The 27,687-nt window shown below is 37.6% G+C and overlaps 1 protein-coding gene across 2 annotated transcripts in view; it reads right to left on the minus strand.

Moving 5' to 3' along the window:
* SLCO5A1 (solute carrier organic anion transporter family member 5A1) overlaps window positions 1–27,687 on the minus strand; it is a 154,655-nt gene that overhangs the window by 38,025 nt on the left and 88,943 nt on the right. Inside the window, exon 5 of one of the 2 annotated variants that reach the window (XM_032296297.1) lies at window positions 23,358–23,522. The exons of the other annotated variant lie outside the window; for it this stretch is intronic. Coding sequence (XP_032152188.1) covers window positions 23,358–23,522 — 165 coding nt within the window. The remainder of the gene's footprint in view (window positions 1–23,357; window positions 23,523–27,687) is intronic. 2 annotated transcript variants of the gene reach the window in all.

Consider the following 27,687-nt stretch of genomic DNA (forward strand, 5'->3'; position numbering starts at 1 on the left):
CATTCATTATCAGGAATGTATTATAAGTTCAGGGAGCTTCAGTTGTGCTGTCCTTGCTATTGTTAAGACAATAACAATGGTGTGCTTTTATGGTAGCCAGTGCCAGCCCCTGTCATCACGCCTGCCACTCCTATTGTGTTTATTCCCAGTCTTTCTGTTATCTTACTTTAAGGTTCTTGTCTATATTTTCAGCATCTTCCTATTTCTTTAGCACTGACCAACACCATGTGTTTGTGTTTGGGTAAAAAAAACAAACATTCATTTTGAACTTATTATATAAAATCTTATATAACTTTGAACTTAATATATAAAATCTTCAAATGATTTACTCGTTAATTTCTGTTTTCAGTTATTCCTGCAACTAGGCTATATCCCATTTTACAAACAGAAAATCTAAGATCTAATTTGAGATTAAAATAAATTGCTAAAATCAGTTGAAAACTGATAAGCACTTAATATCTAGATTGATGCCTGAAAAATCTTTTACCAAGAATCTGAATTGAACATTATTAGCAAAAGCTTAAACTGCGAAGTCCCCAAAGGAAACAAAGAGTAAAATATCAGGTCTCTGAAACCTCTTTTCTGTTGTGAAATTACAGGAATGCAGAATGTCCCACCATAGTGAATTAAATTGATACAGACAGGCTCTCAGAATCTCAGACATTCTCACTTCTTTGCTCTAGTTACACTGCCCTTTCGGTGTTTTCTGTGGCCAAAGTTTCCTTACATTCTGCTGAAAATAAATGGCTTGCAAGCATGAGACTATCCATAAATACGGAATATCATTGTAAGCCATTATGACATGTGGATTCTGCTGCTGCCTGGCTGGGCATATGGAGGGGCAAGAAAGAATGAGTGCTGAGAAAAGAAGTACCATTTATTCACTCATTCATTCTCTCTCCCCCCCCGCCCTCCTCCCTTTTTCTTTTTACGTGCAAGTGCACACAGGCATGCATACACACACACACCCCCACAAACAACCGCATACACACACAAATGTTGATTACATCCCAGGTAGTGTAATAACTACTCTAAATATTGTATCTCATTTAATTCCCAAAATGTTACAGATTTTTATGCTCTGAACCCAAAGTGTGTCTTGCAATCAATAGTATACAAGCCTTATGTAATGATCTAATTAGAAGCATTTTTCTTTCATAGCAACTCAAAATAATGGTGCACCTTGCCAGCAAAGGTGTGTTAGACTGGAAGGAGGAACACAGCATTCTCTCCACATCACACAGGAAGAAACACATAAAGAGTGCTAGACCAGGGAAAGCAACCCAAGTTTATTTCACTTTTCTAAAGCCTAAGCTTCTAACCCGATGCTTCAAAAGACATCTTTTCCTCTTGCTCAGAATAAATGATTTTGCCCTTTTAAGCTTCCACTTTCTCTTGCAAGCATTTCCTTATAGGAAATAAGTATCAATTACTGTCAGAAGGAAACAACTAAAAAGATTATTTTAAAAATCCAAACCTTGAAGCTAGCAAATTTTAACTGCTCTGAGAACAGACAGTACTGTAAGAATGTATTCTCACGAAGTATACGTTAACTCCACAAAGTATAAAAGCAAAGTATATCTCTTTCTCTTTGGTATATCTCAGTCTTACTGTTGTAAAAAATGTCAGCAATCCCTTCATAAATGAACAACATGTATCATTATAATTAATTTAAGGTACGTTTTTCTTTGAACTCAGTGGCTGTTTAAGACAGAGAACAAGCTATTTCTTTAAAGCCATAGTATTTCATGGCATAGCCTCAAGCCAAAACTTAAAGGAGGGGTAGCAAAGCCCCCTGTTGGGACGTTGGATTAGGATAGGCAGCCTGTATGTGTTGATTATTTGCTACAATCAGAGCTGCCAGTGCCTGAAGAAGCCTTTAAGCATAGTGGAAGAACTTACAGTAAGCTCTTTTGGGAATTTTCTTTTGAGACAGATAAGCTGGGGGGATAGCTCACCTAGTTCAAAGCTGCTGCACCCCAGCTGTCCCCAGTTTTGCCCCTCTATAACTTCAGTTAGAAGAGACAGAAGTAGACTTCATCAGCCTCAGTGTCCTCTAACAAGTTCCCCGTGACAATCACAGTGTGGCTCCCGTGGGACCACTTACAGCTAACCAAGGCAAAATGTCCTTAGATTTCTAGCATAGCCTTGCTGAAATTTTTAGTAAAGGCTTTCAAAGGAATTACACACTTCTAAAAACCTTAGCCTCGATGACTTCAACAGGGAGCTATTTATATAAAGCCCACATTTAACTCCTCTGAGGCCAAAGGGATCTCATTCACCCATAGTAACCCTTTCTTCAACTCTTTGCCAACACAGGGAGATACTGTGCAGTAGGAGAGAAATATGAGAACCAATCTCAGGATTCAAGGTCTGGGGATCACTGAAGGAAAGGTAATAAAAAGGAACATTCAACAGAGAAAACAACCGTGCTTTTCACTTCAGGTTTCTGTAAAGCTCTGACTGAAATAATGCATAAAAGAGAATGCTGAGCTGTTTTATGAAAGGGATTCAAAAATCAAATCAAATTAATATTTCATCTTTTATGGCTTACAAACCTAAAAGAACTTTCTGCATCCAAGCGATAAACCCACAGAGGGCAAAAACCACTTGAAATGATGAAATGCAAAAATCTCAGTGTTTGCTTCCGATCTCCCTAATGCTGGGAAGCTGAAGGTGAAAAGCTCTAAGGAAACTACTGGAAAGGCAGGTAGGGGCCTTTGTAGAGGAAATTTCACAGGAGAATAATAGTACTTTATTAACTTTTTCAGCTATCAAAATAAACCTCTAACGACACTGGTAACAATGTGCTGTACTGGGTTTCCATTCATAGAAGTAAAGCCCACAGATGCGGCCTATGCTGAGTGCAAAACCCTCTTTGGAGGCCCTTTGGGCAAGATTCATTTTCTGTCAGCCACTCGCAACTTCTCTGTCCATTGCTGCCCAAATCCAACAGCCCTCGGAGCTTTCCCATCAAGACAGTTCATCGTCATGATGCCCACTAATGGCAGAACTGCAAAACCCTGACAAAGCTCTCCTTCCCCTGGGAGAAGTAAGCAGACTTTTCAAACTCTGTATCTGGGAAAAAAAATTAAAACAAACTTCTGCACATCTGAACTATACCTATTAGAGCGCCCTTGCCCCATGAGGGCCAGGTGGAAATTTTGCTTTTTGAGAAACCATATTCATTCTGCCGAGTGAGCAGGGAAGACCGGAGCAGCCGTTTCAGAAATACAGTCAAATCAGTATTAGACACATTGTGTATCTTTTTTCTTCTTTTAATTGACTGCTTCTCTAAGCTATAATTCATGTATATACAATGTGCCTACTTAAAGGGTACAGTTTGGTGGTTTTAGTATATTCACAGACACGTGTAATCATTTCTAAAATTTTAGAACATTTCCATCACCCCAAAAAGAAATGTCATACTCATGAACTACCACACTCAGCCCTCCCTCGCCCCTTACTGCTCCAGCCCTAGACAATCACCACGCTAATTTCTACCTCCACAGATTTGCATATTGAAGACATTTTACATAAATGGAGTCGTATAATATGTGTGTCTGGCTTCTGTCACTTAGTATGTTTTCAAGGTTCATCTATGTTGACTCGTGTATTAGTTCTTCATTCCTATTTATGGTCAAATAACATTTCATTGTATTTCTAGATCACATTTTATTAATAATAGTTACCCACTCATTAGGAGATGGACATTTGGGTTGTTTCCACTTTTTGGTTATTATGAATAATGCTGCTATGAACATTCATGTACAAGTTTTGTGTGAGCATATGTTTTTGTTTCTCTTGGATACACGCCTAGAAATGGAATTTCTGGATCATATGTTGACTCTGTTTGAGGACACGCCACACTGTTTTCCAAAGTGGCTGTACCATTTGACATTCCCAGCAGCGGCGTGAGGGCCCCAATTTCTATACATCTTCACCCACTCTTGTTATTACCACAGATAATGTTCTATTTTAGCCATCTGAGTGAGCGTGAGGTGGTATCTCACTGTGGTTTTGATTTGCATTCTCCTGGTAACTAACAGGGCTGAGTGTCTTTCCATGTGTTTATTGTTGGACATTGCTACATCTTTTTTGGAGAAATGTCTACTTAGATACTTTGCCCATTTTAATTGGCTTATTTGTCTTTTTGTTATTGAGCTGTAAGAGTTCTTTGTATGTTCTAGATATTACTGCCTTAGCAGATGTATGATTTGTAAATTTTTCTCCCATTCTGCTGGCTGTCTTTTTACTTTTTTTTTTTTTTTTTTTTGGGAAGTCAGGGCCTTGCTCTGTCACCCATGCTGGAGCACAGTAGCACAACCATGGCTCACTGCAGCCTCAACCTCCCAGGCCCAAGTGATTCTCCCTCCTCAGACTTCCACATAGCTGGGACTACGGCACATGCTAACACTCTTAGATGTTTTATACAGCCCATGTTGCCCAGGCTGCTCTCGAACTCCTGGGCTCAGGCAACTGTCCTGCCTTATTCTCCCAGTGTTGGAATTATAGGCATGAGCCACGATGCCTGGCCCATTTTTATTTTTATTTTTTGAGGCAGAGTTTCACTCTTGTTGCCCAGACTGGAGTGCAATGGCGTGATCTGGGCTCAAAAATCAGTTGACGATAAATATATAAGGTTATTTCTGGGGTCTCAATTCTATTTCATTGATGTTTTTGTCTGCTTTAACCCCATACCATCCTGTCTTGATTTCTGTTACTTTTTAGTAAGTTTTGAAATTAGGAATTATGAGTCCTCCAACTTTGTTCTTTGTCAAGATTATTTTGGCTACACTAGGTACCTTATATTTCCTACCTGAATTTTAGAAGCAGCTTGCCAATTTTTGCAAAGAAGCCAGTTGGAATTTTGATGGGGATTGTATTGAATCTGCAGATAGATCAATTTAGAAAATATTGACATCCTAATAATATTAAGTCTTCCAATCCATGAACATGCAATGTCTTTTTGTTTATTTACATTTTCCTTAGTTTTTAACATTTAATTTTTTAATCAGTAAATAAAAATTGTGTACATTTACCAGGTACAGCATGTCATTATGAAATGAGGAAACATTGCGGAACAGCGAAGTTGAGCTAATTAAAATATACATTACTTCACATACTTATCATTTTTTGTAGTGAGAATACACAAATTCTCTCTTTTATCAATTTTTAATGCATTGTTATTAACTATAGTCACCCTGTTGTACAGATCTTTTGAATTTATTCCTCCTACATAACTTGAAATTTTGTATCCTTTGACCAACTTTTTCTTTTATTTCTAAACAATGTTTTGTGGTTTACATTTCTTTTGTTAAATCTGCTCCTAAATACCTTTCTTTTGATGCTAGTGTAAATGTAATTGTTTCCTTAATTTGATATTCAATTCATTGCTAGTGTATAGAAGTACAATAAATTTTTATATATCGATCTTGTAAGATCTTGCAACCTTGTTGAACACATCTATTAGTTCTAACAGTTTTTAAGATTTTCTCTATAGAAGATCACATAATCTGCAAATAGACATAGTTTTACTTCCTTCTTTCCTATCTGAATGCCTTTTATTTCACTATCTTCCTTAACGGCCCTGGATATAATCTCCAGTGTAACATTGAGTAGAAATAGCAAGAGCAGGCATCTTTTCCTTGTTCTTGATCTTAGGGAGAAAACATCCAGTCTGTCACCATTAAGAATGATGTTAGCTGTGGGTTTTCCATAGATGCCCCTTATCATGTTGTGTTTTTAATCTACGATTACTTAAATGACAGTTGACCTAAAATTTATTTTTGTCTTATTTACAAACATGTTTTTAAGACTAACTTTCAGAAAACTTACAAAAATTTGGGATTTTTAAAGCTTAATTTAACAGAAAGTATGTATTGAGCATCCACTCTGTGCCAAGGCCTATTCTAAACTCTAGAGAGACATAGGGAATAAAAGTGACTAAAATTGCTGCCCAGATTAGTTTACAGTCTAATGTGGGAAACAGACAAACCAGTATTTAAGCAAATTGTACAGAATGTTAGAAGGTAAAAATTACTACAAAGAAAAATGACCAGCAGAGTAAGGAAAAGGAGGAGTAGGAAAAGGAGTTGCATTTTTAACTGGAGGATCCTGGATAAAGTCTCATCGACAAGGGCCATTTGTGCAAAAACCTGAAGGAGAAATATCAGTGCGGCATTTGGGGGATTAAATGATACTCCAGTTGTATACTGTCCCCATCCATTCATTAAAGAAAGTTTACCAGGAATCCAGGATAATAAAAATCAAAAAATAATAAAAATCAAAAATTTTGTAGCAAGAAGAGACTTTAAAAATTAATCAGTTCACCTTGCTCTCTGAATAAGATAGCTTAAGCCAGAAAAAACATATGACCTTTGGACAAGGCAGTGACAGATGGGATGAAAATCTTAACCAGGATGCTACATACTGCACTTTTAGCCCGAAGATTTTCTTTGTTTGTTTCAAAAGACATGCACAATTCCACCAGATAATGAAATCCACAAAATAAGTTTTACAAATGCAAACATACTGTAGGAATCTAATGGTTGGAGCACGTGTGAAGAACATCAACCCTACTGTCTATGAGAACTTAGGTTTCAGAAATCCATTAATTAATCAACCTTATAAAAACTAGTCATTGAGTAGAAGTTACTATAAAGGAAACGGATGACATGGTTCCTGTGTGCCTACAAAAACTTAAATTTCATTAGATCCATCTCTAAATCTCTCAGCAAATCATCTAATTGTCTCCTCTTATTGCTCAGACCTTATTTATTCTCGGTTTTTAACAACAAAATCACATCTTTTCAGATATAATTTCTCTTTGGAAGACAATATAACTTGAAAAGCTATAAGTAGTAAATGCAATAAATATTTAAAATTTAACCCCAAAGATACATATCAACCAGCAAAGGAAAAAAATACAGTGTAGCAACTGTGAATGTAAGTTACCTCCCACTCACAACTGCGGGCTTTCGTGGTGTGATGCTCATTGGTTCACCAACAACCCCAGATATTATGCTAGGAAGGCTTCGCCAGCATCAAAGGTGACCTGAATCTTTTCACATTTTTATTTTCACCAAAATGAAGACTATACAAGGCACATGCCAAATAAAGTATTAATATTTCTATACTCAAAGTTGCAGGAGAGTAGCTAATGTCTCAGATAATTAGAACTGAGAGCAGGCATAATAAGATTAGGAAGTGTACAGAGCAAAAACAGGGCAATTTAGTAGGTGCAACTCAAGTTTCAACCCATTAGAACAAGAGGGAACTTCATGTTTTAGCATTTACTAACATGTTCAAAACTATTACGACATCACATGAAATAAAGTATTTGGGCTTTTTATTTTTTGTTTGTGTGTCACAGAATCACAGAATGTGGAAGGGCACTGGGGCAGAGATTGCTACTTACTCTCCAGTGACTACTCTTCTTTTTCTTAAAGCAAGAATTGACAAGTTTTTCTACTAAGAGCTAGATTGCAAGTATTTTCTATTTTGTGAGCCAGACAGTGTCTATTACACTAGTCACCTCTGTTGTTGTAGTGTCATGGACATGTGTAAACAAATGGGCATGATTGTGTTCTAATAAAGTTTTATTTACAAAAACAAGAAGCAGGCTAACTTTGGCCCCAGATCCCCATTCTAGAGTAACAGCTTGGCTTATGGCTGCTTATAATAGACTACATTCCTCAGCCTCCTTTGCAACTAGGTGTGGCCATGTGGCAAGTTCTGGCCAAAGTGATATAAGCAAAAGTAGTACATCCATGCTCTTCTTCCTTCCTCCTTCCATTTTGCTGCTTGACTGCCACTTTGAGCTACAAGAATCCGCGATGGAGAAGAAATTGGAAGCACTATGGGTTATTACAGTCCCTAAACCAGCCCTGAGCTATGTCCAGAATTTTATGTCACTGAGAATTAAGATCTCTTTTGTTCAAGCCTCTGTTCCTTTGAGTCTCTGATATTCTCAAAAAATATATAATCCTAAATTAACACAGGAACCCAGAGATCGTGTATGTAACTCCGTTGTGTTACAGATGACAAAATTAAAATGAGGTTCTCAAAAGATGAGTGATTCACCTCCAATCAATGGCTAATTAATGCCAGAGCAAGGCCTAGACTGTTTTCTAATTCTAAATCCTATGCTTTTTCTAGATTTATATGAGGCTAGTTCTCCCATAAACATACACTTAAATTACAAACATTCGTTATTTTCTTTGCAAGATTTTATTCAGTCATTTAAGCCACTTCATTTTTGAAAGAACAGGTGCTCAGTTTTATTCTAAAAGTGAAGAAAAATATTTTTAGATATAGAAACTTGCTTTATGATCAATTCTTTCATATCCTATTTATTTCAGAAAGGAAGATATTTTAGACTAATTTTCCACCTAAAACAGCAGAAAACAAAATTCTTTTCAAAGGGTTACCCCTTTATTGTCTTCCATCCTGAGGTACACACCAAAAAATATAAGTACTATGATTAAAAGATGAAATGTGTTTATGAGCCAGGCACAATAACTCACTCCTGTAATCCCAGAACTTTGGGAGACATAGGCAGGTGGATCACCTCAGGTCAGGAGTTCGAAACCAGCCTAGCCAACATAGCGAAACCTCATCTGTACTAAAAATACAAAAGCTAGCCAGGCATGGTGGCACATGCCTACAGTCCCAGCTACTTGGGAGGTTGAGACAGGAGAATCGCCTGAGCCCGGAAGGCGGAGGTTGTACTAAGCCGAGATCTACCACTGCTCTGCAGCCTGGGTGACAGAGCGAGACTCTATCTCAAAAACAAACAAACAAATAAATAAAATAAGATAAAAAATATGTTTATGTTAAAATGAGCTGACTTTAACTTTAATCAGGATTACTAACAACAATCTAAACTCATGGAGGGAAATAAGCCCTTATGACTTTTTCAAAGCACATTCACATCAATTATTTAATTGATCAGTACATCAGCTCTATAAACAGTTATTATCTGCTTATACAGATAAGAAAACAGACTGAGAAAATGAAATGACAATATAATAATCAAGATAAATGTGTGGAGGACTTCAAGTCTTAAAGTACTTACACTTAATATTATTTAATCTTATGGATTATTATTTATTCCTTTTTGTATAAGGAAACTAAGGTACAAGAATGACTTGCCTTGCCCAAGATCACAAAGTAAACAAAACAAAGAGAGGACAAAAATCTGATTTCAAAGGCAGAGTTCTTTCAGGCCTGATATGAGAAAAATCAGTTGCCTAATTTCCAAGTCCACTGTTCCTTCTAAAACTGAAACCTAGTCTCTTAACTCCTATTTTTCAGTTAGTTACACTGTCTCTTAAAACAAACTCAAGTCTTCAAGACAAAAATGATGAGATTTGTTAACATATGCATGGTGTATGTATGTGTGTGTGTGAATATTTGTGTATGTATGTGCATATTGTGAATGTACACATATATATATATGTACAAATATAAGTAACAATGAATTTGGCTGACACAGAGATGAGGCAGTGAGTGACTAGTCTTGAACCTTAATTTAGCCACAACATGTGAGACTATAGTAAATATATATTCTTTGGCAAATTATTGGCATTTTAAGTTTACCTCATGTTAGTATAAGACACAACAAAATAAGCTTACTGAAGAATCTAAATTTTATATTGACCACAACATGGAAAGTATAGCACAAGACCAGAACTTTTATTTTCAACTATATCAAAGTATTTATAAAGACATATTTTTTTGTGTGTAACATTAAAACTATATTTTGTTCTGTCTATAAGGTAGTTTTCAATAATAATTTAAATTTGTGCTGGATGAATGTTTGAATATAAAGTAAACACTTTTTTTATTGCATTTTAGGTTTGGGGGTACATGTGAAGAACATGCAAGACTGTTGCATAGGTATACACATGGCAGTGTGATTTGCTGCCTTCCTCCCCCTCACCTATATCTGGCATTTCTCCCCATGCCATCCTCCCCAGCTCCCCACCCCCTGCTGTCCCTCCCCTATTTCCCTCCAACAGACCCCAGTGTGTAGTGCTCCCCTCCCTGTGTCCATGTGTTCTCATTGTTCAACACCCGCCTATGAATGAGAACATGCGGTGTTTGATTTTCTGCTCCTGTGTCAGTTTGCTGAGAATGATGGTTTCCAGGTTCATCCATGTCCCTACAAAGGACACAAACTCATCGTTTTTGATGGCTGCACAACTAGACAAGATCTCACTCTGTCACCCAGGTTGGATTGATCTCGGCTCACTGAAACCTCTGCCTTTTGAGTTCAAGCAATCCTCCCACCTCAGCCTCCTGAGTAGCTGGGACCACAGGCACAAGCCATCATGCCCAGCTAAACTATTTTATTTTTTATAGAGATGAGGTCTGACTATGTTACCTAGGCTTGAACTCCTGGGCTCAAGCCATCTTCCAGTCTTGACCTCCCAGAGTGCTAGGTTTACAAACCGGAGCCATCATGCCCAGCCCAAATTCAACATCTTTCTCAAAGTCAAAATTCACTTATCCTTTATATCCCTCAAAAGAAAAAAAAATTCAAGGTGAGATGAAAAGGTTCATACTTTAAAGAACGTGAGCAGGTTTATTAACTAACAGAAAAGGAAGCTAAGGAAAATTGTAAAATCTCTTAAAGTATTATTCCCAAGAGGATAGGTGCTTATTTGTTTAACAACAAACTTTTAGTATGCTATTTATTTTTGTAATGTATATATAATGAAATATAGGTGTGTGTGTGTGTGTGTGTGTGTGTGTGTACATATACATATAATATATTTGAGACTGAGTTTTACTCTGTTGCTCAGGCTGGGTGTGGTGGCACAATCTCAGCTCACTGCAACCTCCGCCTTCCAGGTTCAAATGATTCTCCTGTCGCAGCCTCCTGAGTAGCTAGGACTACAGGCATGCACCACCGTATCTGGCTAATTTTTTGTATTTTTAGTAGAGATGGAGTTTCCCCATGTTGGCCAGGCTGGTCTTGAACTCCTGACCTCAGGTGATCCACCCGCTCAGGCCTTCCGAAGTGCTGGGATTACAGGTGTGAAACACCATGCCCAGCCCAGCATGTGCTTTTAGAAACAGCTGTCTATGCCAAGTGACTAAAGGGATACTGCAATATGTAAGTATTCAATTTTTGCATTTAATATATAAATACCTATTCAATTTTTTGCATTTTCAAAAGAGTTTGGTATTTATACAGTATATATTTCAAACAAATTTAAAGAAAATATTACTAAATAATATTGAACTACTCTATATAAAATGAGCATACAGAAAATGTCCCTTGCCTAGGTAATAAGAGAAGTGTGCACCTATGTTTCTAAATATCCACTTTAATCAAAAATCCAACATAAATTATATTCATCTTTATTGCAAATAGAGATATTAGAAGAATTTCAGTACAATGACTTGAAAAAATTAACTATTAGCCTGATATTGAATCAGTCTAACAGTAACATATCCAAATGAACCCAAGTTCTTCCTTCTGGACAATGGAAAGATGCCACACCAGGAAGCTGAGCCTGGCAGCAAAGCTAATTTGCTGAGGTCCACTGTGAGATGGTTCAGCAAAAGGACATTACTTCAACTTCTAATAATGTCTAAGCACATGTTTCATTCTTTAGAAAAAAAGAGTAAGATATTTCCTGCCTGTGTGATAATAACTCTATCCTGGCCATATTTAAGGGACAGGATATTCATTAGCTCAGGATGTGATCTTTATGACTAAACAGAAAGCATCTCCGGGGAAATGAGAGGTGGCAGCATGAGCTGGGAGTCAGAACAGTTTGTCACTAGCTGCAGTGTGCCACTATCTGTGAGGCCATGGATGCTTGAATTCACCTGTGTATCTTTATTAATTATCTACTCTGTCTCCTACTTTTCCCCTTCCCTCATCTTTTTCAATAATAATCCTGGTTCTCCTATCCTTTTATGGAGGCCGGTCTCTTTGATGAATAGGGAGAAAAGCCAGGGTCATCCTCCTTAATAATTAATATTTGTATTGTTCTTTACACTTAAGTAATATTTAGTTTTTAAAACTTCAAAAGCCCTCCAAAATGGATACAATGATAGCATTTCACAGCCAGTAAAACAGGGGCCAAATGAGTTCACTCACTCAAGGCTACACAGCTTTTAAGTGGCAGAGGTAGATCTTGAACCCAGAACTTCCGATGCCAAAATCCACAACCTTTCTCCTATGGCACATTGGTTCAGTACAGAGCAGGCAGGGATCACTCACTTTCGCAGGGTATGGGCCTACTAACATGGGACCATGCCTAGTAAGAAGTTCCTAGATTCTCAAAAGCAGAAATTTAACCATCAAGCTACTTTACTCCTGTAAAGTCCCCCTAGAAGGGCAAAAAGTGAAGCAATTCAACCTCAGTTCCATCTCATGCACTAAGAGAGAAAAAGAATAAATATGTATGTATTTATGTATGTATACATATATACACAAAAGAAATTTAAACTGCCAGGAAAATGTATAGATCCAAAGTAAAGTGGTAAGATAGTGACTAACTTGAACACCTAGAAAAATAAGCTACTCATAAAAATCAGAGGATTCTGTAGGTCGTGAGGGATGGTGGGATGTTTGCTAGTTGCCCTTTAGTGAAACGTTGTCTAATTCAAGTCCTAGTTGTAGAGACACAGACCCTAATTGTCAGGAAGATTAAAGTTTTTGTTCATTCCTTCATCAAATCTATTGGGCATCTCTTTGTTGATTGAACCAATGATAAGATGCACTCAGCAGCAGAGACGCTCTTCTAGACACTTCAGTGTTTCCTGTGGGTTTTCAGTCTTCTTAAAAAGCGCTCTAATCTTTCTCAACCTGACTTTTATTCACAAATAAGCCCTGCTCTGTGAACAAAATATAATATTTTTACGACTAAGGTTCTCAGGGGCTCTGGGCTATTTGGAACGCCGCGGGGCTGTGACCACAGATGCGGCAATGTGGAGAGCACCAAGGGGAATGTCCTCGGAACACAATATATCCTCATAAGTAGGTCATGGTCGTCTTTGTTTTTCAGTGTGAGCATGCACACATGTGCTTGGGAAACAAATCCCAGACATATGGACTGCGCTATTAATCATCAAAGACGAGTGAAGCAAAAAGCATTTTAGTTAATTGAAAGATTGAGTCAAGGGATATTTCCCTGCACTGTGCCCAAATATATAAAATTAAAACACTTAAAATTTCTTTTTTCCTGCTACAAGTTGTGAAAAGCAGCCATTTATATTGGAAAAATAAATGCAGAGTAAATAAATCAGAGATATAAAAATTTGACGCTGACCCTACACTGATGCAGCTGATACATGTTTAAAGCAATTGCACTTTAATCATTGTTATTACACCTTCCAGCCTCCTTCAGTTCAGATCAGGTTATCCCTCAGCCTTTCACTTCAGTATCAAGTCTCTTGCTTTCTCTTTCATTTTCCTACCTCCCATTTTTTTTCTTTTCTTTTTTTTCTTTATTTTCGTGGGGGGGATGGAGTCTCACTCTGTTGCCCAGGCTGGAGTGCAATGGTTCAATCTTGGCTCACTGCAACCTCTGCCTTTTGGGTTTAAGAGATCCTTCCACCTCAGCCTCCTGAGTAGTTGGGATTACAGGCATGCGCCATCACGCCCCACTAATTTTTGTGTTCTTAGTAGAGAATGGGATTTTGCCATGTTGGCCAGGCTGGTCTAGAACTCCTGACCTCAAGTGATCAGTCCTCCTTGGCCTCCCAAAGTGCTAGGATTACAGGCGTGAGCCACCATGCCTGGCCTCTACCTCCTATTAGCCACACTTTTTCTTCTTCTTTCTAAAATACATTCCCCCCAGATAATCTTTTCTATGAATGTTTTCCACCTGTCCTAAATCCTGCCTGTACTCTACTGTCTAAGATTCTTCTTCCTGGAAGATCTCATAAAGTAAGCAAACATTTATTACTACTAGCTACTTTCCAGGCACTGTGTAAAGCCCACCACATACATTCACTCATTGAATCCTCAGAGCCTTTGCTACTCATAGAGGTTAATGGGTTCATCCAAGGTCACAGGCAACCTATGAGGTTCACTAGACTGTGAGGCCTTAAGGATGGGGCTCCTCTGTGTTCTCATCTGGCTTCACTGTACACAGTGTCAGGCCCATAGTAAAAGCTTGATAAATATTTGTGTGTGGATAGATGGGCAAATGGGTGAAGAGATGGCTGGATGGATGGGCAGATGAAAAAACAGAGTAAGAATTTCAACAAGATCTATCTCCTCAACTGACCCTCTTAACGTCTATGCTATATGTCTTACCTAATACATAAAAGTTGGAGAAGAAAAAAATTGACTCAATAAAAATTCCAAATTGTAAGCAGCTTCTCTGAGGACCAGTTCAATCTACATCATATGAACCTATAATGGATTGTGAGGTATGTTCCTTGCAAAAATTCTTCTGTGTGCCTCATTTTCATCAACTCTTCACTGGAGAGAAGACTCCCTCCCACTGCAGTATTGTGGTGAAGGCCGCAAACCATGTCCAAAAGGTGCCTCTCTAACGCCATGGCTGGCTTGGAGTGGATTGAAAGCTCACCTGTGTTTACCATCATAGCATGGGCTCCACTGAAGGAAAGATGCCAATTTGCTTTGGATTCCCAAAAGGTGTATAGGCTTTTTAAAGCACTTTCACAAAGATTCACTCTTTTGATCTTTATAAGAATCTGAAAGTAAATACTAAATCTTGGGCAGGAAAGAGCATGGGAAGGATGAAGGCTGAGTATTATGTGACAAAAACATACATAGCCTCTCAGTCTCCTTCACCTTTCTGGAATCAGCTTCTCTGCCAGGGTGAAGGCAAACTGAATGCTGGGCAATCAGATAGTTAAAAAGGAACAAGTATAATATACTAGGCAAACGGGTTATTTAGTATGAAGTGACTTATTACACCTATCACTATCATGTCATAGCAGAAGAATGGAAACAACCAAACGTCCATCATTAGGGGACCAAATAGACTTCACACAATGAAGTACTGTGTAGCTGTACAGAATGAGCAAGATCTCTAGACTGTATGGCACAGAACAGGGCATATAGCATGCCGACCTCTGGAAAGAAAGGTGAAAAACACTAATGCAAAATAGTGATGTATATATTAAATATATTGCATATGTAACACATATATTTATTACACATTTTAAAAAGAAATAAATAAAGGATAAACTAATTTTTTAAATGACTTCCTATAGCAGGAAGAAGAGAATTGTAAGAAACTGGAATGGAAGTGAGGCCTCTCTGAGTGTACTTTGTTTGTAGTTTTGACCTTCAAACCATATAGATGTTTTATATAATTTTAAATATGAATTTAACTAAATAAAAAAATAAAGTAATCCTAAAATTAAAAACCCAAAACAAATTAAAACAAACAAACATCACAACATATCAGACATAACCAAACAGAAAAGAATTACTTCAAATAACTTCAGAACAGTATTTTGCATATTTGTAGTAAGAAATGGCCTTTGGACAAAAGAACTACAACAGTCTAAAGCTGTATTTGGTATTTTACAGTTAATTTCTGGGCTATATGTCTTATAGTTTGTGGTTAGCAATAATACCGAGAATTGGTTTGAAATTATTATACATACAGACACACACTTGAATAAAATATTAGGTTAAAGTAATTAGAAAAAAAGATTTCTATCATTAGTGAAAAGAGATTAAAATATAATATCAAAAAAGTTAATAACTTGTCATCTTACCATTTGAAGTGCAAATATCATTATAAGCTCATGATTTTTTTTTTAATTACTAAAAGCCCAGAAATAATGACAATCTTTGTCCATGAGCATCCCAAGTGTCCAGATGATGGTATCCAACTACCATTTTCCTCTCAAGAAATCTTTCCTCTCAAGATTCCTTGGACACTATGACTGATCCCAGGTCTAGGGCAGGAAATGTGAAAGATAAGAGTCATGTTTTGCCATGACAGAAGCCACAAAGACGACTGAGGTAGAGCCAAAGGACACAGGTGCTGACTTTGAGGGGCTCCCAATGGCCAAAGATTGGGCAATTGAACCATCAAAAAGAATAATGACTGCACCAGAGTAAAGCACATCAAGCACAGAAAAATGAGTTCATAATACTTTTAACAAATTATTGGCCACCATATAAATTTGCTGGAATATAAACTTACTCCGAAAACTAGTAAATAAAGAGAAAGAATCACATAAGAAATTAAGGGCATTTGGGGAACTGGTGAAAACAAGAAGCTGATCATTTGGTGAACTGATGGGAACAATTCAAAGAGAGAGAGTGTGTGTGTGAGAGAGAGGCTCGTAATGTGCTGCAAGTGTGGACATCCTTCTCTAACACCTCCTCACTGTCTCCTGCCCCAGAAAGTTTCTGCTACTTTACTCCTATGATTAAGAGGAAAATACTCACTTCTTACCATTTTATGTGAACGTATTGCCTCTCTTAGCAGGTGGGACTTAACAAAAAGCCAAATTACCACTGTAAATTAGACCAATACAATTTGTTTTAAAATCAGAAAACCTAACAAGATTTTCTAAAGGAAATTTAAATTTAACAGTTTCATAACAGAAGAGGAAGAGAAATTGATATTTAGTGAGCATCTACTATATACAAAATGCGTTAAGATCTTATTACCTCACTTAATATTTTACAGTAGCCATGGGGAATGATCACTCACATTTTACAAATGAGAAACTGACACGCTGAGTGGGCAAGCCATTTGGCTGAAAGCATACATCTAGTTAAGTCACAGATCTGGGATTCACAGAGAGGTCTGTGTACTACATCAGGCTGCCCACAGCAAAACAAAACAGATAATACTGACTCTGGACATGGCCAGAGTTTGTGAGGGATGCAACATTGCTACAAATACCAGAGTGATAAATTGGTTAATAACTAGTCCCTTTTAAGAAAACAATATAACTCTATGGGAATATAAGAATAAATATTTATTTGGTACACATGGCTTTGGGAAAATTATTTAATCTAAGATTTTAGAGAAGGAAGATATTACAGAGTTCATTCCAGTTCAAGTTATTGTTTTCTAGACTAGACAAGAGACCTAGAGAGAAAAACGCTGTCCACCTTACATACTGCAAAAAGCCGGGGAGTTCCTAAGAGGGATAACAACACAGGCCTGGAATTAGCCTGAGCTGTCTTTCCAAATCATCAAAGTGTATCTGCAGGGCACTGACTCGCAGCCAAGACACAAAGCATGTTCATGAACAGTGTTGCCTCATAGTTCCGAAGTGGTTGGGATGGTTTGTACCAGCTTGTCAGCATTGTTTATTGACAAAAACAAGCATGCTCTGTAACCGGTCTCACTAAGACCCCTGGAGAGCTCGGCTGTGAGACTGGTTACACAGCAGGAAGCAATGGACCAAGATAATATAAAAAATGTTAAAGTATTTCAAATATTTTAAAACATATAAAATATTTTTTAAAATATATAAGACTCCAGCCAAAATCGTATTTTGAACTCCATGGTTCCTGGGTCGTCCATGCACACATCATGAGCCTGGCATAAGAGAAAAAGTGGGTCCTGCCACTTGCTTCTGAGGGGGACAAGTGGATCCTGCCTCTTGCTGTGAAAGATGGTCTGTGGCTGCAAAGTATTAGGTTGGTGCAAAAGCAATTGCCATATTTTTCTTTTTTTGAGATGAAGTCTCGCTCTGTCTCCCAGGCTGGAGTGTAGTAGCACAATCTTGGCTCACTACAACCTCTGCCTCCCGGGTTCAAGCAATTATCGTGCCTCTCAGCCTCCTGAGTAGCTGGGATTATAGGCGCGTGTCATCAGACAAGGTTTCACCATGTTGGCCAGGCTGGTCTCGAACTCCAGACCTCAAGTGATCCACCCACCTTAGCCTTTCAAAATGTTGGGATTACAGGGGTGAGGCACCATGCCGAACCAGTAATTGCAGTTTTTGTCATTACTTTCAGAGCAAAAACCGCAAATACTTTTGCATCAACCTAACACATCTTTACTTTAATGCTGATGCCATGTAGTATCTTTTCCTGCAAGAAATGCTGATGTGTTTCTTGTCATTTTGCGTCCTTTGAGTCTTAAAGACATTTTTAAAGAGCAACTGAACCCTGTTTAACTGTCATCATTAGAGTACTGGCTAAGAACCTGCCACATGGTAGACACGGACATATTCCTTAAATCAGTCGATTGATAAATAAATAAAGAGAATCTGAGTGTTCTTTTTGTCCACCATAAGCTTTTACAAAAGTTCTCATTAGCACTGAAAAAAACAAATGTAATTCAGCATAATATTAATACATACCTCTCTGTCCAAAAGACAAAGAGCCTATAATTGTCACTTTTTGTTCCTAATAGCTTCTATTCATCTCAATAATGATTAAAATGATACGTGGGAGGAGTTTAGCAGCCGCTATGGCATGTTGGTTTGCAAGTAACTTTCTCCTCTCTCAGAGCCACCACTCTTGAGTGTGGCATTGGCACACATCTCAGGGCCAAGTGTCATCACCTGACCTTGGATATGGCTGGTTACAGTAGACATCTATACCTAAAATACTCTATTTGTATTTAAACACTTAATCTCAACATTTAAAAAAATATATGTATACATTTATAAAACTAGTATAAAAATGGATTTTCTTTCTTTTTTTTATTTTTATTTATTTTTTTATTGCATTTTAGGTTTGGGGGTACATGTGAAGAACATGCAAGATTGTTGCATGGGTACATACATGGCAGTGTGATTTGCTGCCTTCCTCCCCATCACCTATATCTGGCATGTCTCCCCTTGCTATCTCTCCCCAGCTCCCCACCCCCTACTGTCCCTCCCCTATTTCCCCCCAACTGACCCCAGTGTGTAGTGCTCCCCTCCCTGTGTCCATGTGTTCTCATTGTTCAACACCCGCCTATGAGTGAGAACATGCGGTGTTTGATTTTCTGCTCCTGTGTCAGTTTGCTGAGAATGATGGCTTCCAGGTTCATCCATGTCTCTGCAAAGGACACGAACTCATCATTTTTGATGGCTGTGTAATATTCCATGATGTATATGTGCCACATTTTCCCTATCCAGTCTATCGTCGATGGGCATTTGGGTTGGTTCCAGGTCTTTGCTATTGTAAACTGTGCTGCAATGAACATTCGTGTGCACGTGTCCTTATAGTAGAACGATTTATAATCCTTTGGATATATGCCCAGTAATGGGATTGCTGGGTCAAATGGAATTTCTATTTCTAGGTCTTTGAGGAATCGCCGCACTGTCGTCCACAATGGTTGAACTAATTTACACTCCCACCAACAGTGTAAAAGTGTTCCTATTTCTCCACATCCTCTCCAGCATCTGTTGTCTCCAGATTTTTTAATGATCACCATTCTAACTGGCATGAGATGGTATCTCAATGTAGTCTTGATTTACATTTCTCTGATGACCACTGATGGTGAGCATTTTTTCATATGTTTGTTGGCCTCATGTATAAAAATGGATTTTTAAAACTGCTCATAAAATTACATAAAAGCTATTGATGACCTTATAAGAATGAAGCAAATCAAAGCCCATTCACATGTTTCTTGATTCCCTAAGGCTGCAATTTGAGTTCAGTGGCACTGCTGTGAATCACTTCAACCAAACCCAAAATCAGTGGCTGAAGATGGATGGCAAATATTTGGTTATTTAGACAACAATAAAAATTGCAGTAATTTTTAAAATTACATCCCAACTTAATTCTTTTACCACAGAAATAAGTATCTCAATTATTCTACAGTGAAAAACAAAATGGAATTTTCCAAGGCTACTTTTCCTTGTAAAGACAAACCAATTGCTCTAACTCTTTGTAATTCTACACATCAAAAGCCAAGAGCCCAAGCAAAGGCAATGCTGAAAGATCACTGTGCTCCAAAAACAGACGTTGTGAACCATGGCTCAGAGGCTGAGTGGGTGGGCATGGAATCCCAAAACCACTGGAATATTGTCTTAGTGGAAATAGTGAAAAAACTAAATCGAAATGATGACAACAGTGTATACCTATTACAATATTTCAGTAAAAAACACTTGGCAATATTTATATACTCCAAGGAGTACAAGATTCTAGCATGCGGTTCTAACACTATTTGCCTTTAAGCAAGTTATTTAAACTTCTCTGGGCCTTTTTTTCTCACCTAGAAAATGGGCATCATTAATAATATCTACTTCACAGGCATTAGTTACATGGATTAAATTATGTTATCCACATATAATTCCTTAGGTAGAGCCTTGCACGTAGTAAACATTGAGTACATGTCAGCAATGGTTTTATTGTCATCATTTTTATAATTACAGAGATTTTATGCTCAGAGCTGTTCAAACTGCACAACTTCAGATGTGAGATACTATCACCACAAACAACTATTTTCTTTACTATGATATAATCAGGTTGTATTTTTCCATTTATGTTGTTGTACCTAGCTTCAAAACGAATCACTATTCACCACTTCATTTGATCCTCACAACAATGCCGACACAGAGACACAGGGAAGAGATTACCCTCAAGTTACAGATAAACTCCAGTTTCAGCTGAAACGTGGGGAGGAAAGTGACTTGACCAAAGTCATGCAACTAGTGACCAGCAGTGAACGGATTCCAAGGGCACCCTGTATAACTGCTCCTTCAGGTTTGATATGGGTTGGCTCTGTGTCCCCACTCAAGTCTCTTCTCAAATTGTAATCCCCATAATCCCCATGTATCAAGGGAGGCACCAGGTGGGAGGTGATGGTTCGCCCCATGCTATTCTTATGATGGTGAGAGTTCTCACAAAATCTGATAGTTTTACAAGGCAGTTTTTCTGCTCTTGCTCTCTCTCTTTCACCTGCCACCACGTAAAACATGTCTCTTCCCCTTCCACTGTGACTGTAAGTTTTCTGAGGCCTCCCCAGCCAGGCAGAACTGTGAGTCAATTAAACCACTTTTCTTTGTAAATTACCCAGTCTTGGGTATGTCTTTACAGCAGTGTAAGAACAGACTAATACAAGGGTTCTTCCCATTATTAAGGCTTCTCCAAAATACCAACTTCATAATATTTAACTAATTGAGATAAATGTGACCCCAAGTGGGTCAGCAGAAAGAACATGAGCAGGGAGAATGCACTGTGACACAGACCCGCTGTTCAGCAGAGACACACTACACAAGAGGAGTGAAGTGGGGTTGACTGTGGCATTGCAATGATGCCCTCGTCAGACATTGGTGTCACCACCTCCCGCCTGGGCCTCTACCAGTAACTAAGAGATGGTTTTAGTCAGTATCCATTCAAGGTGCATTAGCGCCTACCCAGCTCAGCACTGCCCCACTCTCCCACTAACCCTGGGGTGAAAGTGATACATCTACAGAGAAATGGAATGATCTAGGCAGCTCTGCTCCCTAGTCTGGCTGGAACTGGGGCACACAGGAGGGCTTCCCTATGTGTATCCTGGGGAACACTGTTTATGAAAAAGATGCCTCTAAAAAACTTGGGTTTCATGGTCAAATGACTTTGGAAAAGGCTGCCATCTGAGTCGTCGTCTGGGAGTTTCACAGCACTTATCGGCATGTTAAAGGAAATGAAAGGGCCTGGAGTAAAAAGTCGTATGATACATTGTTTAACTCAGCAAGTTCCAGATTTATTTTACTATGAACCTTCTTTCCAGTAACACCTTTGAATATTGAAACTTAGTTTGGGAAATGCTGGAGACTCTACAATTAATGGCTGTGTGGCTTTGAATCTAACTACAAGACAACTTTTAATTTCCCTGTCCAAAAATCATTGCTCAACAAAGGGTTAGTGGAAGAGTTAAACTACAAATGGAAGGTTTAGATTTTCTCATACCAAACTGTAAAAATTTTTTTCTCATAATCAAACTGTAAAAAATGAATTTTACCTTAATGCAGGAAAGCATATATTTTGCAACCAAGATCAAGGAAAAACATATTTTAAGTCACAATTACAATAGTCCACAGCAGTATATTCTTTATAAAAAAACATGTGCTATCCTGAACTCACAACCCAATGTTGTATGTCTTTAAATGTCTAAGATGAAGTAGAGAACAAAGTGATTGCCCAAATATTTCAAATCAGTTTCTCTTTCTACAGTAACGTAATCTTGCCTGTTCATTTTCAGATAATTCAAATTTACTGGATTTGAGTGTGGAATTGGAGAAAGCAGGAGCCTAAGTAACCTGAAAAGTTATCATAATTCTACACTATTTAAATATACTTCAACTGTTGAAATATTCTTTATTAAATAAATTAAGCCTTTAGGAAGATATGGTCAACCAGCCATCTTTGATACCACTAAGAAAATATCTAGAATATTACATGATATAATATACTGAAAATGCCTCCAATATCTGAGAATTAATGTTTCCACATTTTTTATATACTTCTTATATAAGTTCTGGGATACATGTGCAGAACCTGCAGGTTTGTTACATAGATATACACGTGGCATGGTGGTTTGTGGCACCCATCAACCTGCCATTTACGTTCTCCTAATGCTATCCCTACCCTAGCCCCAAACTCCCTGACAGGTCCCAGTGTATGATGTTCCCCTCCCTGTGTCCATGTGTTCTCGTTGTTCAACTCCCACTTATTAGTGAGAACATGTGGTGTCTGGTTTTCTGTTCCCATGTTAGTTTGCTGAGAACGATAGTTTCCAGCTACATGCATGTCCCTGAAAAGGACATGAGCTCACCCCTTTTATGGCTGTATGTTATTCCATGATGTATATGTGCCACATTTTCTTTATCCAGTATATCATTGATGGGCATTTGGCTTGGTTCCAAGTCTTTGCATGTTTCCACATTTCTAAGCATCCAGTTTATCATGAAAGAAGATTTGAACACTAAGTACTATGGGTATGTGCATCAAAGTCTCCTAAAAATCAATTTGCCCAGGCATCAAACATCTAAAATAAAATTCATACATTTCCTTTTTAAATTCACCTGTCTCCAGTAATTCAATTAAAATCTGTTCACATTTCTGAAGGGGAAATCCTGATACCATTAAACCGTTCTATATTTCAGGTTATGAATTTTTTTAACTTAACACTTTAAGACCCATGCCAACCCATAAAAAGACCTATTTAGATTTAAATTTGAATGTCATTGCCTGTTTCATTTTTTTAAACCATAGAAATATAAATATGCAAAATTCTCCCCCTTCCCAAACACAGTTGGGAAATGTGTCACATGGTAATACAATCTGAATCAAAGAGAACACTTTCTAGGATTTCTTCCTCCTAGAATCTGGGGGGAAAGGTAGCTGTTAATGGACTTAACACTTCGATGTTAAATTGAACTTTCTCTTCACCCATTCCATTTCATGGTCAAAATGATCATGTTTTCAAGCAGCCCTAGCGGCAGTGCCTTACCAGTGTAGATGCTGGCATTGGAGGCTGGGATACCAAACTGTGACTCGATGAACTTGGGAATGAAGGTAATGAAAGCAGTTACAATGGCACTCTCAGCTGTGTATGACAAACTCACAAAAAGGAATGTCATGTTGCTTAAGATCCTGACAGCTGCTCTTGGTAGGTCTACAAAATGACAAAAATGACAAACGAATGTTATAAACAATGGATGGAAAACAAAATAAAACTGAATTGTTTTTGAAGTGAACTGGAAATAGCCATTCAGCAACATTTGCCACCAAAGAATAAAAATAGATCCGATGACGATTAGAAACCGTTCTCTTTATTAAATAGATTTTGTTTTCTTTTTTTTTTTTTTTTTACTTTCAACCAGGATATGGAAATTAAGTAAAGTACCTAAAAACATACTCACACACAAATATCCTTATAAGCAGTACCCAACTGATGATTCCTATTTCAAAAACTGTTAGAATTATTTGCATTTCTTCATTGATTAAAACAATATTTTTTATTGTTAAGGCCTCAAAGTCCACTAGATGTATAAAGCGCATGAAATGCAGCCTTAAATTACAATTTCCACTTCTCCTAACCAACATTATAATATAGTTATTCCACTTCTGGGGCATCTACATGATGTTGGACTTCTGATTGTCCAGTCTCATTATGAAACAGGAAATTGTCACAGTTCAAAAAGCCAAAAGAATGAGGCCATCAGGTCAGACACTCTGAGGTACTTGGATTAGGGAACAAAGAGCTCCAAAGAGGAAGGAGCGCCCAAAGGTGTGGGCTTAGCACCTGCTGAGCTGCCTCCAAGAAAGAAAGGCAAGTCTTACCCTTCAGCCTAGGCATTTATTTCACAGAACCTGCCATCTATATGCTTCAAGATACATGTGCAAGTATTTTTATTGGAGCACAGTTTATAACAGCATAAATGGGAATCTACATTTCCATCAATGGGAAATGTTTAAATAAATTATAGCACAGCCATATAATGGAAAACTATACAGTAGTTAAAAGTGAAATAGAGCCGTATGTACAGCATAAAAGAACTTCAAGAAGTATTTGTATTAATGTATAAAGCAAGCTGCAAAAACAGATGTGAATATATGTAATTCTATTTAATTAAAAATCAAACAAACCAAAACAATATATTTATATATGGTCACATATATACTCCTCAATATATATAACACAAGACTACTAAGGGTTTATGTTCTGTGAATGGGACTAAGGGTGGAAAATGGGAATAAAAGGAGAATATTGTGTATATACTTCTGCATTTTTACATGGCTATAATGTGAATTAATGTATATTTATGTAATCTTTATGTATCTTCAAAGAAAAGGGAAGCTGCATTATTTTTGGCAATACAGTTATCTCAGAACAGTTATCTCCTTCCACATAATAAAGTCATTTCATTAAAATTAACCAACAGCTTTTATTAAAGATATAATTCATAGCTTCCTAGTCACCAGAATTTGAAACTTAGAAAGTTAAGACTGTTCACTGTCATCATTTTAAAATTTAAACTAAATTTAATGTTCTATATCTTAGTTTAATTTTTAAAGTTTAACAATCTAAAAGAAAAATTAAGATGCATGCTGTATTTTTTAACATGGATAAACATACAGAGAAAAACATAATCAAAGTGTTTCATAAAATCATCCTACAGCCTCTTATAAACACTGTAAACTAAAATGTCATATCCAAAATTTAAAGCTTAGAAAATTAAAGATTACCTATCAACATTTAAAGATTCAAATTAAGGTTAGCCATATATTAAAAGCCAAAGTGTTGACTCTAACCTGGGAAAAATATAAAATAAATTTTAACATTAAAAAAACATACTATCACATGACTATTCTAAGAAATACTAGTTATATCGAATGGGTTTTTCTTCTATAGCCATTTAGTATGATAAAATAGCCTTCTAATTTCAAGGTTAACTAAAAACATGCATGATGGTTCTCTCTTGTTAAAAAAGTCTGTTGCTATTTAAGAAAAATTAGCAGAAGTTCAGACCTTCAACGACTCTTACGTTTCTTTCTTCTTTCTTCTACCTTTCTTGTTTCCCTTTACTGGGGCTAAGCTTTCAGCCTACAGCTCTTCAGGAGCTGAGGTGGGAGCACAGTATCCAGGATTGTGCCTTTGGTTGGTGGGGCTGGGTGTTTGTTGTTGTTTTTTTTTTTTGTTTTGTTTTGTTTTACATAAAAGGAGACTTAGCAAGTTATAAGTACATTGAAAATAATGGAAATCAGTTTTCTAACTGCCAAAGAAGGCGGTTACAAATATGGAAAGGGGGATTGTTCTACATCAGATTGGAACTGGAGGTACTGGTTCAGATAGGCAGATAGATAAATAGATTAGATGAGATTGATACATGGATGATAGGCTATGTGTGTGTTTGTGTGTGGGTATAAATATAGATCTTCCTCTGTCTGCTCACAAGGCTTAGAAGTAATGACACCCTGGTAGGAATGCATCTATCTGGCACCCAATTCTTGGTTTCTAAAAACCATCTTCTACTAAAAGGAACCAGAGCTCCCTGGAAAAATGTCTAACTTTACAACTGGGGCAGAGAAAATACAAGATAAGCCTAGAAAACCTTGTTGAATAAGAAAGCAAAAATGTGTTCATGGAATGGTGAGGGAACGTCAGAAGGACACAGAAGACAGCTTGAAGGATTCTCACTGGCCAATCTGGGACAATTTGACCCCAGTAGATACTAAAACCAGTAAGCAAAAGTCTAATAAGTATGAGATATAGTCAGTCTTTATTACTCACAGATACCATATTCGCAAAGATGTCTACTTGCTAAAATTTATTTGTAACCCCAAAATTAACACTTGCAGCACTTTCACAGTCATGGGCAGACCAGAAAACAGATCGAGTTGTCCAACACGTACATTCCCAGCTAAGGTGGAACAAGGTGACACTCTGCTTTCTTGTTTCAGTTCTCATATTGTAAACTCGTGTCCTTTCCATAATACATCGACTCACATTTTTTGCATTTTTGTACTTTTTGTTGGTGATCTTATTGTTTAAAATCCCTTGTTCTGCAGTGCTGTCTACGGTTCCTAAAGTGTAAGAGGTTGTGATGTGCTTTACAGAGAAAATTCTCATGTTAGCTAAGCTTCCTTCAGGCATGAGTTACAGTGTAATTGACCATAAGTTCAATGATAATGAATCAACCCTATATATTAAATAAGGAGTCTTTAAACAGAAAGATACATAAAGCAAGGTCGTGTGTTGACTGATTTGTCGAGGATTATGTTGTAATAGGAACCAAATCCTGTACCTCCCATAGGAGCGAAGCTTAGTCCAGGTTAATCCAGTGTTCACAGTGACTTTATAGAACATATCTGCCACAAACAACGGGTGTCGACTGTCTCTACACAGCCTCAAAATATTTCCCCACAGAGTATTTTTCAACTACTCATTGATTAATAATTGCATTATACTTATTAACTTTAGAATAGCTTTAGAACCTGGCAAATACTATCTTATCCTAGTGATAAAAGTTAGCCAAACTGGTCATAGGGCAAATTAACACTATGTGTCTCTGCTCTTATGTACTGAGCATAGCATCATTTTAGTGGTGTATCTGCAAAGATGCATAAATCAGGAGATATCACCAAATCCAAATTGAGGGATATTCAAAGTTAATGGATACACAAAGTTACTGGTTTGTACCTTTTTTAAAAGATCAAGATCAGCTGGACACAGTGGCTCACACCTGAAATCCCAGCATTTTGGGAGGCCTAGGCAGGTAGACCACGAGGTCAGGAGTTCAAGACCAGCCTGGCCAACATAGTGAAACCCCGTCTCTACTAAAATACAAAAAAAAAAAAAAAAATTAGCCAGGTGTGGTGGCGAGAGCTTGTAATCCCAGCTACTCAGGAGGCTGAGGCAAGAGAATCGTTTGAATGTGGGAGGCAGCAGTTGCAATGAGCTGAGATCGCTTCACTGCACTCAAGTCTGGGCGACAGTGTAAGACTCCATCTCAAAAAAAAAATGAAGGTCATGAAAAGCAAAAAAGGATGAGCAACTGATTCATATTGAAGGAGACTGAAAGACACAAAAACTAAATGCATGTGATCCTGGATTGGATCGTGGACATAATGGGCATTATTGGGATAATCAGCAAAATTTGACTGAGGCCTATGGTTTAGATGGTAGCACCAGATCAATGTGAATTTCCTGATTCTTATGGTTGCCCTGTGGTCATATAGGAGAGTGTTCCTGTACTTAGGAAACATATACTGAAGTATTAGGAACAGTAGAGTATCATACCCTCAACTTCTCAGAAATGTTAACCATTGGGGAATCA

This window comes from Sapajus apella, unplaced genomic scaffold, assembly GCF_009761245.1.
Source record: "Sapajus apella isolate SASKATOON/1434 unplaced genomic scaffold, GSC_monkey_1.0 scaffold35, whole genome shotgun sequence".
Classification (NCBI taxonomy): Eukaryota; Metazoa; Chordata; class Mammalia; order Primates; family Cebidae; genus Sapajus; species Sapajus apella.